This window comes from Culex pipiens, chromosome 3 (genome assembly GCF_016801865.2).
Source record: "Culex pipiens pallens isolate TS chromosome 3, TS_CPP_V2, whole genome shotgun sequence".
NCBI classification, from domain to species: Eukaryota; Metazoa; Arthropoda; class Insecta; order Diptera; family Culicidae; genus Culex; species Culex pipiens.
In genome coordinates, this window is record NC_068939.1 from 116915386 (window position 1) to 116932052 (window position 16667).

The 16667-nt window shown below is 37.8% G+C and overlaps 1 protein-coding gene across 8 annotated transcripts in view; it reads right to left on the reverse strand.

The window, feature by feature from the left end:
* LOC120425707 (ras-specific guanine nucleotide-releasing factor 2-like) overlaps positions 1–16667 on the reverse strand; it is a 420283-nt gene that overhangs the window by 218652 nt on the left and 184964 nt on the right. For all 8 annotated transcript variants that reach the window (XM_052709837.1, XM_052709833.1, XM_052709838.1 and 5 more), the window contains 2 exons: positions 6929–7126; positions 6344–6840 (listed from right to left, as the gene is read on the reverse strand). In XM_052709837.1, coding sequence (XP_052565797.1) covers positions 6652–6840; positions 6929–7126 — 387 coding nt within the window. In that variant the 3' untranslated portion in view covers positions 6344–6651. The remainder of the gene's footprint in view (positions 1–6343; positions 6841–6928; positions 7127–16667) is intronic.

Here is a 16667-nt window from a genome sequence, read left to right on the forward strand (position 1 = left end):
ATCACCTATACCACTAAAAATGTTCATATTGAGGGTTGCCGTTGAATATTGTGAAGTTTGACACCCATTATGGCTTGTGGACCGAATTTCGGAAATGTCCCCTCTTCGGAACATCCCCAAGGCCACCGGGTTAATCCGGATGGTGGCCAGATCATCTTTGATACTTAAAATGCCCATATAGAGGTTTGCCTTTGAAAATTATGAAGTTTGACACCAATCATGCCTAGCGGACCAGAATTTCGGAAATGTCCCCTCTTCGGAACATCCCCGGGGCCACCGGGGTAGTCCGTATTGTGGCCAGATCAACAATGACACTAAAAATGTCCATATAGAGGATTGCCATTGAAAATAATGAAGTTTGACACCCATCATGCCTTGTGGACCGGATTTCCGGAAATGTCCCCCCTTCGGAACATTCCCGGGGCTACCGGGTTAGTCCATATTGTGGCCAGATCACCTATTGCACTAAAAATGTTCATATTGAGGTTTGCCTTTGAAAATTATGAAGTTTGACACCCATCATGCCTAGCGGACCAGAATTTCGGAAATGTCCCCTCTCCGGAACATCCCCAAGGCCACCGGGTTAATCCGGATGGTGGCCAGATCATCTTTGATACTTAAAATGCCCATATAGAGGTTTGCCTTTGAAAATTATGAAGTTTGACACCCATCATGCCTAGCGGACCAGAATTTCGGAAATGTCCCCTCTCCGGAACATCCCCAAGGCCACCGGGTTAATCCGGATGGTGGCCAGATCATCTTTGATACTTAAAATGCCCATATAGAGGTTTGCCTTTGAAAATTATGAAGTTTGACACCCATCATGCCTAGCGGACCAGAATTTCGGAAATGTCCCCTCTTCGGAACATCCCCGGGGCCCCCCGGGTTATTCTGGATGGTGGTTAGATATCTGATGGCATTCTAATTGGTGGAATTAACAACTTTGTAGAACATTGTTTCTTCCTATTTGGAATTATATTCGGTTTATTTGAAAATTTCTGACAGGTGCACAAAGTACACCACGCGACTGCTCTTGTAGTTTTTTTTTTGCGCGACTTCCCGAAGGTTAAGATAGATCAAGAATCCGTCTGGTGCTTGCTTCTATGTTAAGGCGGGGCCGGACAATGCCCAACGACCTCGGAATAGGGGGATGGCGTCACTATTTTTAGACCACGTTTTCCACTTTTTCTCATCGAAACCGACTACTTTATCGACTTCATTTTGCTGGGCGAGATAGGACGCCGTCTATTTTTAGACGATGACTCAGCACTTTTACACTCTTGCACTTAAAAAAACCAGATGGCAGCACGTTGTAACGCCACGTCCCTATTGGGCCGCTAGGATCTCTGCCATTCTGAAATGGGTTGGAAGCAGCGCGAGGGCTATCACCACCTAATACCCGGGACTGAGATAAGTTGTATCAGTATTCGGCATATGGGTCATTCCATCTGAAGCGGAACAGCATTTGAAAATTACCGTCTCCGATTCTGCTCAAATTTGGCAGAGCTGTTGAGACTATCAAAACATGCAAAAATCCCGTATTTCATCCAAATCGGACCTCCCCCTCCAGTTTTGTACCCTCCCAAAAAATTGACTTTTTGGCGATTTTTGAGCGAAACCCCTATCTTTAAACTGCGATTGCTCAGGAATCACAAATCTTAGAGGGTCGGTCTTAGACTCAATTTTGAAAAAAATTGGACGTAGAATCCATTTCCGTGATCAAAATCTGGATTAAAATATTTTTTTCTTCCTGTATTGCGCAATTGAAAACTTTAAATGGCCGTATCTCAAAACAGCCCTATTTATTTTTTAAATTTGACCTCACCATCGTATTCCCTGTCCAATTTTACATAAGAATCACTTATCGACAGAAAGGAATATGTTTCGTTCCAGAGATATCGAATTTTAAAGTTTTGAGTATTTGAAAATACGTAAAATAGCTACACTCGCCGCATATGCTAGAAGCACTCAGTCGTGCTGATCAATAATTACTACCTGGGGTGAATTATTTTTATAATTTTATAAGATTTTGAGATAATCAATACCTTGAACAATCTATTTTTTGTTTAAGGAATATTTATTGGGTAATTTTGAATGCACTGTTTTTCCTGATCTTAGTGTCATTGAACCATATTAGGTAAAATTTGAAGATACAGCCATTTAAAGTTTTCAATTGCGCAAATCCAAATTTTGATCACGGAAATGGATTTTACGTCCAATTTCCTTCAAAATTGAGTCTAAGATCGACCCTCTACGATTTGTGGTTCCTGAGTTATCGTCGTCTGAATAGGGGTTTCGCTCAAAAATCGCCAAAAAGTCGATTTTTCGGGAGGGTACAAACATGGAGGGGGTGGTCAGATTTGGATGAAATTCGAGATTTTTGCATGTTTTAATAGTCTAAACAGCTCTGCCAAATTTGAGCAGAATCGGAGATGGTTAGTTTCAAATTTGCATTTTTTCTTGCACACTTCAGGTGGGATGAACCATATGGGTCATTCCATCTGAAGCGGAACAGCATTTGAAAATTACCCTCTCCGATCCTGCTCAAATTTGGCAGGGCTGTTGATACTATCAAAACATGCAAGAATCCCGAATTTCATCCAAATCGGACCACCCCCTCCATTTTTGTACCTCCCCAAAACATCGACTTTTTGGCGATTTTTGAGCGAAACCCCTATCTTCAAACGACGATAACTCAGGAACCACAAATCTTAGAGGGTCGGTCTTAGACTCAATTTTGAAGGAAATTGGACGTAGAATCCATTTCCGTGATCAAAATTTTGATTAATTTATTTTTTCTACCTGTATTGCGCAATTGAAAACTTTAAACGGCCGTATCTCAAAACACCCCATCTTATTTTTTTGATTTGACCTCACCATCGTATTCCCCGTCCAATTTTATATAAGAATCACTTATCGACAGAAATGAATATGTTTCGTTCCAGAGATATCGAATTTTAAAGTTTTGAGTAGTTGAGATTACCTACATCAGCTTCATTCGCCGCATCTGCTAGAAGCACACAGGCCGGCTGATTAAAAACTGCTACCTGGTGTTCTGAGAGATGATTAATTTTATTTTTATAATTTTACGCAAATATTTTTTCAAATAGCTAATACCTTGATCAATCTTTTTTGTGTAAGGAATATTTATTGGGTTATTTTGAATGCACCGTTTTTTACGTGTTGCTAACCGTTTTAGAGTACTCCCGAGGCCATGACTAGGGCCTTTGTCATGGGCGGTAGCAAAATAGTGCTATTTCGTCAGCTGTGTGCTATCTTGTGACATAGGCCATTTTGGTCGAAACTGAGTTAATGAAGACGTTTTGCTATACTTAACAAACACTACAAGATGCTTTAACCTGATTTTGGGAACTCGCTTCCGTTTCCCGGATATCGTAATGCACACTTGTGACATAGACCAATTTATCATCAAAATGATCGTGCACACTTGTGACACGTCATACATGTTGTTGGAAAATGTGGAAAATTTCTCTTGTTTTTCACAAATTTATGTTGATACACATTTTCTAAAGGCAATGCAATGTTTTGTTTTTGAAAATATACTGATTAAGTCGGTTAAACTATTGATTTAAGCTTATTTTAGTTTGTATGGGAATACTGTGCACACTTGTGACACGTAGTACAATTTTACTTTCAAAACACACTTGTGACACGTGCTTTTCAGATTTTTGTTTACATAATGTATTGTATCTTTTAACTGGTTTAACCAAACTTGGAGCGATTGTTTAGCGATAGTATACGAACCGATTGCTACAAAAAGTTTGACTCTATCATTCATAATTTTGAAAATATTTATCGTCAAACTTTTAAATCGATTTTCTCGAATAGTACTAAATGGTCGTTGTCACAAGATAGCACACAACTGACGATTTAGCAAAAAACCCAAAATCTGATTTATGGATTAAAAGTTTGATCATATTAAATCGATTTTTATATTGTGAGCCAGCTCCATTTGATTAAAAGATGATTTTGGTCACGGTACATTTAATTAACAAAATATTTATACGTGTGGACAGCAGCCGTATTGTGTTCCAAGAATCCAAGAATGATAGCAGAAAAAAAAACATTGTTGTTCTGACGGTGTCGAAGTCATCGCAACTTTATTTGCGGAATTAGCCGCTTCGCAGCAGATCAAACTATGTAATTTTCTAACATTTTTCATTTTTATACTTTCCAGAAATCCTTTTCCTACTCCTTGTGATCGTCCTTCACTAGAATACAACGTATCAACAAATTTTATTAATTTTATTTCATATTTTTTTACTCAATAATGTATCGTGCACTTATTGTTCAGTGTTACTTACAAGATCAATTGCATTTTCCTGCACGCTCCGTCGTAATCCAATTCTGCCCTTTACTGTGTGTCGTTATTGCTCTGTCCTGTGAGTTAGCACAGAAATTCACTTAATTTTTTTTGAGCAGATAAACATTTGCGATTAAACTCTTGTTTCCTACAGTTATACAGTTAATTTTTGCTCAAAGTGATATAGATTATTTATGATGAATTATTATTTCAATAAATGATCAGGTAGCAGTTATTGATCAGCCCGCCTGTGTGCTTCCAGCAGATGCGGCGAATGAAGCTGATGTAGGTAATCTCAAAAAATCAAAACTTTAAAATTCGATATCTCTGGAACGAAACATATTCATTTCTGTCGATAAGTGATTCTTATGTAAAATTGGACGGGGAATACGATGGTGAGGTCAAATCAAAAAAATAAGATGGGGTGTTTTGAGATACGGCCGTTTAAAGTTTTCAATTGCGCAATGCAGGTAGAAAAAATAAATTAATCAAAATTTTGATCACGGAAATGGATTCTACGTCCAATTTCCTTCAAAATTGAGTCTAAGACCTACCTTCTAAGATTTGTGGTTCCTGAGCTATCGCCGTTTGAAAATAGGGGTTTTGCTCAAAAATCGCCAAAAAGTCGATGTTTTGGGGAGGTACAAAAATGGAGGGGGTGGTCCGATTTGGATGAAATTCGGGATTCTTGCATGTTTCGATAGTATCAACAGCCCTGCCAAATTTGAGCAGGATCGGAGAGGGTAATTTTCAAATTTGCACTTTTTCGTGCACAGTTGAGATGGAATGACCCATATACAAAGTCTGATACAAATTATACTTTCCCATAATTTCGCTACCGGTTAGCGGGTATTGGATTGGACACACACACACAATACATTAAGTAAATGGTGTTGCTGTGTCAAATACAGATACAAGTACCTTGAGCTAGATTGTGACCATTTTGAAATTCTGATTACTGTTTCTAATAAATTTCTATTAAAAATTGTATGAAATTTACTTTTTTAGGTTGAAAACAAAACATTACTTTATGAACAACTATTTATTATTAAATTGATATTTTATCTTTTTAACTTGTTTTGACAATATTTGGTCAAAAATACTTTGTACACGCAGAAAAATAAGGCATATTTGAATCAACAAAACGTTTTGTTGATTTGAAAATCAAGATTTTTGTTCAATCAACGCTAAACGTCAAAGCAGCCTTTTCAAAACAACAATAGACTTTTGTGGAATTGTTTCAACGCAAAATCGGCGTTGATTATATTCAACAAAAATTTTGTTGATTCAAACCTCCTACAGGCTGATTCCATAAAACATTTTTCTGCGTGTATTTATCTTTTACACTTGGCGACAAACCACTACTATTCCGGAACCAAACCGTAAAACAATTGTCCCGGATTAGAGGACAAAACCCCCACCTTTTGCCATTTGAAGCATTCAAATTCGTCCACTACAGCCCGATTACGAGTCCGGGAGTGGTTTACTAAGTTTACCGGGAATCGAGAGGAATAAAACCAGGCTTAGTGTTGACTTTCAAAGCCACCCAGTTTGATGTTAAGAGCAAAAACTAATGACATTTTTTTTATTTATTTAGAAGATGATTAAAATCGAATCCAAGTTTAAAGTATTTTAAGATGTGAATACAAAGAGACGAGTTGTTCCTTTCAATTCCGCTATATATAGCGGATTTATAGCGGAATTAAAAGGAACAACTCGTCTCTTTGTATTCACAGTAATGCATTCTGCTAAAACGCTCAACCAAACCACAATGTTTTAAGATCTTTATTTTTTTGTTAATATTTGATATTGTTGTTAAGACAAATAATATTTCTTTCATAGATTCTAATTTTAATGAAAATTTGCCAAATCAAAAGGAATAACTCGTCTCTTTGGGTACAAAATTAGTCCCATATTTTCACACCCTAGTGTTCGTACATTGCAAGGCTCAAGCAATAAGAAGTTCATCAATTGTCATCTTTAAACGATACATACACTGTTTTAAATCATTGTTCTTACCTTGATCAATCTGTCGTCTTGCTGCCCGCTTCAACAGGAAACTTCCACGGAACACTATTCTCACCACATCATCATAGTTCATCAGCACTCGAAAAATAAAACCACTTTTACTCACTTTCCACCGCTCATTCCTCAAATAAAGAGAGGTGAGCAAACATTTTTTGCCACAACTTTTTCAAAATCTCAAACATCACTCTTCTTCTTCTTCATCATCACGGATCTTCCCGTCTCTACAGCGTGTCCTGCCCGCTGCCGGCCCCATCGGTCTCGAGGGAGGTGGCCCGAGTCCGGTGGAGGTGACGCAGGGCTCAGACGTTGGCCGTGTTGGGGGCGCTCAGCCGGGAGCTGCGCGGCTCGATCTGCAGCGACTTCTGGTACAGCTCGTCGTCGTCCAGCAGCAACGAAGTGTCCAGGAGGTAGGAGGTCACTTTCGGTATGTGATCGATCTTGTACGGCGTCTGTTGGAAGTGGCGAATCTCGCGTATCACGTGGGCAATCTGCGAATTGGAGGCGAGGTAAAAAAGGTAGAAGAAGACATTAATCTTCATAAATCAGTCATTGCAAGCAGGTCGGGAGTTCCATCACCATTCGCATTTTGGAAAAGTTCAGCAACCGGTCCGGGGTAAAGTCCGGCGTGCCCTCCTCGATGAAGGACAGATCCGTGAGGTACATGCCCAGGTACGGGATGCAGGGCGGGTCACACCTGTGCAGGGCTTCGCGCATCACCCGGAACCGGCCGTCCGAGCAGACCACGGCCTGCAGCTTTGTGATTGTCGATTTGATCTGGAATTAAATTACACAAAGAACAGAAAAGTTGGCTTGAGTAATTATCGCATTGTTCTAGAACTATTTAGGCATTAAAAATCAATTAAAACGTAATAAAAGGTGTATCTAAACTGCAAAACTTCCCCAAACATCGCGCAAACTTTCACCTCACAGTAATAAACCCCCCTGCCTCGGACAGTAAATTTGTCCAACCGCACTTTTCGCCATGCCAAAAGGGCAGCACCCCAGAAGATGCTTCATGCTTTTAATTTACTGTCGCCGCATTTCGCACAATTCGGTAACATTTGCCAACTTTGGCACTAGGAGTTTCCCTCAAAAAAAAAAAAGGGTTTGGGTTTCCACTGGGAGAATCGAACCAGACTACTAGATACGATCCGAAACATTGGATATTAACTTCACCTGAAGGCGGAAAGAATATTTTTCCGATAGTTGCAAACGGGAACAACACGGCGGAAGGTTATGGTAAGTATGTTTTTATGTATGTTGTTTTTTAAAGATTAATACAGTTTGTAAGTAAAACTTTAACTTGAACTTACGGTTTAAATTTACTGTGAAATCTTAAACGTGATTTACAGAATTCATATTGGAATCACTGGAGGTACCAGGGGGTGCAGGGGAGGCACGTGCCCCCTTCGACAAAAAAATGGTTCTAAATTTGTCCGAGGGTCATTCACAAATGCAGCAATACAATTATGTCTGCTCCCTAGGGTGCTCAGAATATGGAACTTTTTTCAAAACCTCGCTACACAAGCAGAATATTGTTTCTTGAGATAACTTGAGGCTCTGGGTCAAATATGAACATAATCCGACACTTGTTACGCGAAAGTGAAGTTTGTATTGGAAAAATCGTAAAATGTTTGTAAAATCCACTTTAATTACAATTTGGTCTACCTGGTGCGCAAAATCCATCCAAAAATTCCCAAAGGCGAGATTATCATTGGAAATTTAATGCCCTACAAATTTTTAAAACATACCGAAGCTGCAAAATTAGATCTCGAATTGATATTAGCGATTCAAAACAGTTATCAAAAATCATAGAAAATTAACGTTTAAACATACACTCAGAACTGGGCATCGGCATACGAGAAGATAAAGAGCACGGTTCGGTAGTAGAATGGTACTGTGTGCGGACGGAGAGGACAAATCCCGAAACTACCGAGAGTACTTTACTCATGGGATCATCTTCAAAAGAAGTTCATCTATCAAAAAAAAAAAAAAAAAAAAAAAAAAAAAGACGGTACCGAGACTAGAACCCAAGACCTTCGGCATATTGAACCGTGCCTTTGCCGTATGGGCCACCATGGTTCGGTGACTAAGTGGCGGTCATTTGTCCATGTAAGCCACTCATAGGATGAACTGTTCCAATGAACGAATGAACACGCGAGAGGACTATACTCTCGCAAAATAGCACTTTCCTCACGTTTTTTTTTCGTGAGGACTATCCCCTCGTTCTTTAACTTAGGGTGTAATGATTCACTTCAGAGCAATCTGAAAATCTGCATCTTGAGAAGGAATTATCTGATCTAACATAGAGTCGGTTGTTGGTTATGATTAGAACTTTTCAGAAAAAAATAAGTAAACGGATTTTTTTATGAATTTTTATATGAAAAATTGTTGAAGGTATTTTTTTTAGTTTGCAAATCGCATTTGGGTCATTCCATTTGAAGCGGAACAGCATTTGAAAATTACCCTCTCCAATCCTGCTCAAATTTGGCGGGGCTGTTGATACTATCAAATCATGCAAGAATCCCGAATTTCATCCAAATCGGACCACCCCCTCCATTTTTGTACCTTCCCAAAAAATCGACTTTTTGGCGATTTTTGAGCAAACCTCCTAGTTTCAAACGACGATAACTCAGGAACCACAAATCTTAGAAAGTCGATCTTAGACTCAATTTTGAAGGAAATTGGACGTAGAATCCATTTCCGTGATCAAAATGTTGATTATGTATTGCGCAATTGAAAACTTTAAACGGCCGTATCTCAAAACACCCCAGCTTATTTTTTTTATTTGACCTTACCATCGTGTTCCACGGCCAATTTTACATAAGAATCACTTATAATAAGTGAAAACACTGTTGTTCGGACGGTGTCGAAATCATCGCAACTAAATTTGGGGAATTCGCCGCTTTGCAGCAGATCAAACTTTGTGATTTTCTTACATTTTTCAGTTTTATACTTTCTAGAAATCCTTTTCCTACTCCTTGTGATCGTCCTTCACTAGAGTACAACGTATCAACAAATTTTATTCATTTTAATTCTAATTTTTTACTCAATAATGTATCGTGCACTTATTGTTCAGTGTTACCAACAAGATTAATTGCATTTTCCTGCTCGCTCCTTCGGAATCCAATTCTGCCCTTTACTGTGTGTCGTTATTGCTCTGTCCTGTGGGGTAGCACAGAAATTCACTTCATTCATTTTTTTGAGCAAATAAACATTCGCGATTAATCAGCCCGCTTGTGTGCTTCTAGCAGATGCGGCGAATGAAGCTAGGTAATCTCGAAAACACAAAACTTTAAAATTCGATATCTCTGGAACAAAACATATTCATTTCTGTCGATAAGTGATTCTTATGTAAAATTGGCCGGGGAACACGATGGTAAGGTCAAATAAAAAAACGTTACTTAATCCACCCTTAGGTGGTTGGTGCCTTCCTCACATTTAGAGGGTAATGCTATCCAAAATAGATACAAAAGGGCGGACCTTTCAGTGTTCTATCAACTTGATTCATACCATCAGATTGGGTAGTCAGATCTTCATAATTCAGGGCTCTTATGTACTTATAACTTTTGATAGGGTTGCCATATCTGCAATCTATTGAACTCATTGAGAAGGTCTTTTGATTACCCATCCAACGACAAGTCGCAAGATAGATCCGGAAAACGTTTTTGTCAAAATATCTGATATCCAGCCTCCCAAAAATGCATAAATAACACTTAAGTGCGTATAACTTTTGATAGGGTTGTCAGATCTGCAATCTTTTGAACTCGTTGCAAAGGTCTTTTGATTACCTATCCAACGACAAGTCGCATGGTAGATCCGGACAACGTTTTCATCGAAATATATGAGATCCGGCCTCTAAAAGGCTCATAAAAAACACTTAAATGCTTATAACTTTTGATAGGGTTGTCAGATCTTCAACGTCTTGAACTCGTTGGAAAGGTCTTCTGATTACCTATCTAACGATAGGTTGCATGAGAGATTCGGACAACGTTTTCATCAAAATATCTGAGATCCGGCGTCCATAAAGTGCATAAATAACACTTAAGTGTCTATAACTTTTGATAGGGTTGTCAGATCTTCAATGTCTTGTACGCATTGGAAAGGTCTCTTTATTACCTTTCTAAAAATGTATAGCATGACAGTTTTTTTTACAAAAACCACCCTTTTTACAATCTTCCGGACTTTTGTTAAAATCGTTTTTTTAGCATAACTTTTGAAGTACTTAACTTAACTTTATAATTTTCAATAGCGACTTATGGGACCCCAAGACGGATCGAATGAGACCAAAACGGTCCAAATCGGTTCAGCCAGTGCCCAGATAATCCAGTGCAAATTTTTTTGATCAACATCCCACCACACACACAGACATTTGCTCAGAATTTGATTCTGAACTAAACTAAGAAGTTCGTTTTCTGAGTGATTTTATAGCCTTTCCTCAGTAAGGTGAGGAAGGCAAAAATAAATTGGGGTGTTTTGAGATACGGCCGTTTAAAGTTTTCAATTGCGCAATACAGGTCAACATTTTGATCACGGAAATGGATTTAACGTCCAATTTCCTTTAAATTGAGTCTAAGACCGACTTTCTATCGCCGTTTGAAACTAGGAGGTTTGCTCAAAAATCGCCAAAAAGTCGATTTTTTGGGAAGGTACAAAAATGGAGGGGGTGGTCCGATTTGGATGAAATTCGGGATTCTTGCATGTTTTGATAGTATCAACAGCTCTGCCAAATTTGAGCAGGATCGGAGAGGGTAATTTTCCAATTTGCACTTTTTCGTACACAGTTGAGATGGAATGACCCATTTGCAAACTCGTGTTTAGGAGATATGATTTTTTGAAAATGTTGTGTTTTTTCGAAAATCTGGAATTAAAATTTTTCAAAATCAATACATAATATACTTAAAAGCAAATTCGAATTTTTAATCGAAAAGCTTCTTATTTTTTTTAATGAAATGTACCGTTTGCAAGTTATAGCTATTTTAAGATTAAAAATTTCGATTTTTAAGGTTTTTTGAGACAGAAAAAAATTCTAGAAAGAAAAGCACCACTGAAAAAATATGTTTGAAAAGTTGAGACAATTTCCTATAATCTTCTCTATGGAATTTTGGAAATTAATTAGGCAATTAGTACCTGAAACACAACCTCGCCGAGAATTCGAAACGATGAAAATTAAGTTTTCTAAGTTTCCCCTAATCCGCCTGTAGTTATTAACTGAAAATATCTCGGAAGCTATTGGTCTAATTTTCAATGTCAAAAAAAGTTTTATGAAATCAAAAAATATTTTTTTTTCCAGGTTTTCGATTATATCCAAAAACACTAATTGTTAAAAAAAATCATGTCTCGTAAAGTAAATTTCGCACCATCACGCAATTTGCCTCAAAAAATGTATCCCCTAAAACTAATAAAAATTACGTATTTTGAGAATTCAACTTTAGAGCTATTCTTCACGAAAACAACCACTTTTTTACTTATAGTTTTTGCATTTTTTTATTTACATTTTTTCATTGATTCGTCCATACAATTCTCCATACAAAGTTAACAGCTGTCCATACAAAAATGGCATGTCAATATTTTAAAAATCTGTATCTCGCGAAAAAATTGTTTAATTAATTTGGTGTCTTCAATGAAGTTGCAAGTATTATAAATATTGAAAACAACGGAAACGCGTTAAAAAAGTCCTTATTTATTTTTTGGAATTAGCTTGAAAAATCTCAGTAAATTCAATTTAAGCGTTTTAAAAAATATATAAAATTTGTCACAGCGTGGATTTTTCTCATAACACCTTTAAAAAAATATCTCTATCAAATAATGTTTGCCCTTTCTGAGCCATACGTTAAAATATATCATTTTTGTACCCTTTAAAATATCAAACGATTATAGTTATAGTGTTTTTGACCAATTTACTTTTAAGTGACAAAAAGTAAATTAAAAATCAGATTTTTTTTGTGTATCTTTTTTTTACAAATTCCTGTCGGTTTTGAGTGATTAGTGCAAATTATTTTTCTTAATTCAGTCGATTTCTGGGAAGTTAAGCGAGTGGTTGATGGCAGACATTGCGTGTGTAAAAGAAAAAAAAGTGTAGTCCTAATTTTTTTGTATGAATAAATAAGCCCTTCCTATATCATCGTTGATCGGAAGGCACGACGTCGTGTGCAATAGTGTTTTTAAATATGAATTGAGGTTTAAGTGTTTGAAGTAAAATTACTGTAAAAAGGTCTTTTCTATATCATCGTTGATCGAAAGGCACGCTAACTGTTTAACTCTTCTGGATAATCGTAGTGCAAAATTACAAGTATTCAGTATTGAAATAACCTCACGGCTTTGGTGTGTTTATGAGATGCTCGGAGGGCTCAGCGACGGGTTTATTATGAAAGTTCTCCCCATAGCATCGTAGCTCGGGAGGCATCGAAAAGCCAATACCTTATCCTACTAACCCAAAAAAATAACAATCCCGTGATGATTGAAGGAGATGCTGTGGATTCAACGGTATCATGCGGTGTCAACAGGTATATAGCGAAAAACTGTGTGCTTGATGAGTCTGCAACATCAACTATCGGACTAACATTTCTCCCTTTTGTTGAACTGCATGCTTCTTGGGAGGGCGCCGGTATTGACTAATAAAGTCTGGGTCTTCTGGGGTTAAACAGTGAACGGATGGTTCATTGTTTAACTTCAGCTGATCTGTCAATAACGGAGTAGCAGCTCATTGGCAGTCAACCGTGCTCATGCTCATGCTAATCTATTTTTTTCACAAAGTCTTTACTAATACTTACAACTTTACGCAAAACATCAAATCAACCAATAGATTTTCTTGAAAGATATGGATTTTTGAATATTTACATACTATTTTCGTATGGTCAGCTGCCAAATTTGTTTGGAGTACTGTATGGACGAACCGATGACAAAAAATCCTTATTTGATCACAGGGAAGGTAACCACAAAGTTTCAAGCAGAAAAAATGCAAAAAATAACCGAACGCTGAAATCGTAGAGAATTGCTGTTTAGGCAGACAAAGTTAAATGCAAAATTTGTTTTTTTTCGTGTAGGCACCTATATTCCTGCATGTTTATTTTTTTAATTGCAAAAAACATAATATTTTCCAAAAATTTACCAGAAAAGGTCTGGAAATTTGAAAAAAAAACCGAAAAAAATGCGAGGTCAGACCAATAAAATGTTTGTGCATGGTTATTCTAAGGGAAAGCATGAATTTTGGGGTCGACAGAAACGCATACATTTTGATTTTTTTTAAATATTTAGTCAGGGACGAATGGTTTTTCTCCAAAGTTTGTATGGAGAATTCGTGCGGTTCGCTCCTTGTACAAATTGTATGCAATTTTTGAATTGGAGGCAAGAGCGACGAACCGCCCTAATTCTTCATGCAAGCTTTGTAACGTTCCTGTCTAAATATATTTGAAAAATCGAAAGTTCATTCGTTTCTTGGGACCCAAATGGTTTTGCTCCCTTTCGAGTAGATGTTTGTTTTGACTATTTTTGTAGGTCAGTGTAATGGACAAGGTTTCATTGAAATAAAAAGATACATTCCTGAATCGATTATCCGTAGTCATCGGAAAAATCAAAATGTGACTCCATAAATTCGCTTAAGTGATTTAGAAAAATCCAACCAAACACAAAAAAGTTACTGAAATTAAGTCACAAAACTGAAATTGAGTCATAAAATTTAAATTTGAAATGAGCAGCATAGCATAGCATAACATTGGTGTCTACCCGTAGCTGCTACTTCGTTATTGACCAGGACCTCCAAACATGATGAAAAGTAGGAACCAATCATCACCCCTTCACAATTTTCAAAGGTCCCTATCATGCTGATCAATACCGACGCCGGCCACGAGCAATGGTAAGACACGAGGAAGTGGATGGGAATGTTAGTCCGATACTTGAATGATGGGACCACTAAATCGGCTGCGTCTCCGACAAAGTATCACATGAGTTTTGAGGGGTTAGTAAGATGGGTATGAGGTCAGGATTCACTGTGGTAGGTGATGCGACCATAAGCACATAAAATTTAAATTTAAAATGAGGAATAAAAAGTCGAAAAATATGATTGGTCATGATTCGATTATGCGCAGTTCTCAAGGAACCTTCGTATAATCGAAACTTTAGATAACCGCGGTTAGACTTTACAAAGAAAAGTCAATTTGCGAAAATGTAGAGAATAAGACAGGGTTTATGTTATCTATTAGTTTTCAAAAGGACGCAAGCACCAATTGCTGATTTTTTATCAAATGCTTGAGATTTTTTATCTACATGTTCAACAGAACACATGATTTTAAACCAACTGAAAAATTAACTCAAAAGTGATGAAATTGCAACCATCGGCAGTCACCAGGCTTTGATTTTTTTGTGAATCTAAACACGATAATATTTTTCAAACTCAAAATGATCTGATCTGATCAATTCCCTAGTAACATTTTATGTTTTAAGCAGGCCATAAAAGCCTATTTTGGCCGTATGATGGTTTCCAGAACCATGATAAAACCTGTAAGTTTAAATAATTTGCTAGGTCTTTAAGCTCTGTTTAAAAAACTAACTTAATCCACCTATGTGGTTGGAGCCTTCCTCACTCATTACCAACAATGGCTGATATGATGGGGTTGTACACAAATTTCATCTATTTTTTAGATCCGGAATAAAAAAAAGTACATAAATATAACTTAAGAGGCCATATCTCGAGAACGGGTTGCCAGATCTTCAATGTGTTTGGACCCGTTGGAAAGGTCTTTTGATAACCTAACCAACGATGGGTCGGATGGTGGATCCGGACATAGTTTACATACATTTAAGTGAGATCCGGCTTTCAAAAAGTACATCAATATCACTTAAGTGGCCATATCTCGAGACAGGGTTGCCAGATCTTCAATGTTTTGGACTCGTTGGAAAGGTCTTTTGATAACCTAACCAACGATGGGTCGGATGGTGGATCCGGACATAGTTTACATACATTTAAGTGAGATCTGGCTTTCAAAAAGTACACCAATATCACTTAAGTGGCCATATCTCGAGACAGGGTTGCCAGATCTTCAATGTTTTAGACTCATTGGAAAGGTCTTTTGATAACCTAACCAACGATGGGTCGGATGGTGGATCCGGACATAGTTTACATACATTTAAGTGAGATCTGGCTTTCAAAAAGTACACCAATATCACTTAAGTGGCCATATATCGAGACAGGGTTGCCAATTCTTCAATGTTTTAGACTCATTGGAAAGGTCTTTTGATAACCTAACCAACGATGGGTCGGATGGTGGATCCGGACATAGTTTACATACATTTAAGTGAGATCTGGCTTTCAAAAAGTACATCAATATCACTTAAGTGGCCATATCTCGAGACAGGGTTGCCAGATCTTCAATGTTTTGGACTCGTTGGAAAGGTCTTTTGATAACCTACCCAACGATGGGTCGGATGGTGGACCCGGACATAGTTTACATACATTTAAGCGAGATCCGGATATATGTGAAAACACATTTTTATACATAACTTTTGAACTACTTATCGAAACTTCAATCTGTATAAAACTCGATCTATGGGACCCTAAACCAAGTCGAATGCAACAGGTTCGGGTCAAATCGGTTCAGCCAGTGCCGAGAAACATGAGCTAGTTTGTTGGTCACATACATACATACACACACACATACACACACATACACACACACATACACACACACATACACACACATACACACAGACATTTGTTCAGTTTTCGATTCTGAGTCGATATGTATACATGAAGGTGGGTCTACGACGTTTTAATACAAAGTTCATTTTTAGAGCAGGATTATAGCCTTACCTCAGTGAGGAAGGCAAAAAGTACGTGAAATAAACTTAGTTCAAACCCACACGAACCCGCCCTTTTCAAAGTCACCAAATACCGACAAACCAAATTTGTTGGCCCTACTCCAAAGGTCACTTTTGTGCATCCTCTGTGCTCTGGTTTGCGCTGTAAATGCTTAGGCCCTGGCACTTGTATACAGCCCACCGGAAACCGGGCTACAAACACACAAAGTCACTTCCTGCTGTTTCCATGTTGGATTGGATGATGCAGGAAGAGTGGAAAAACTGGAAAACTGGAAAGCTGCTGGAGGGCAGGAAAACTAAGATTGCATATCGGTTTTTCATGTTCCGCTTGAACAAATAACGGCTTGGGGCCTCGAAAGTGCAAGTTCATCATTTTTTTTCCTTGGTAGAGGTTTTAGTACTTGTAGTTGTACCTTAGGGTGGGTACGGAATTTGAAAAGTTCTCAGATCAAGTTCTGGTGTGGTTCCCCTTGTATGGCATACCCATAAGGTAGCTGTT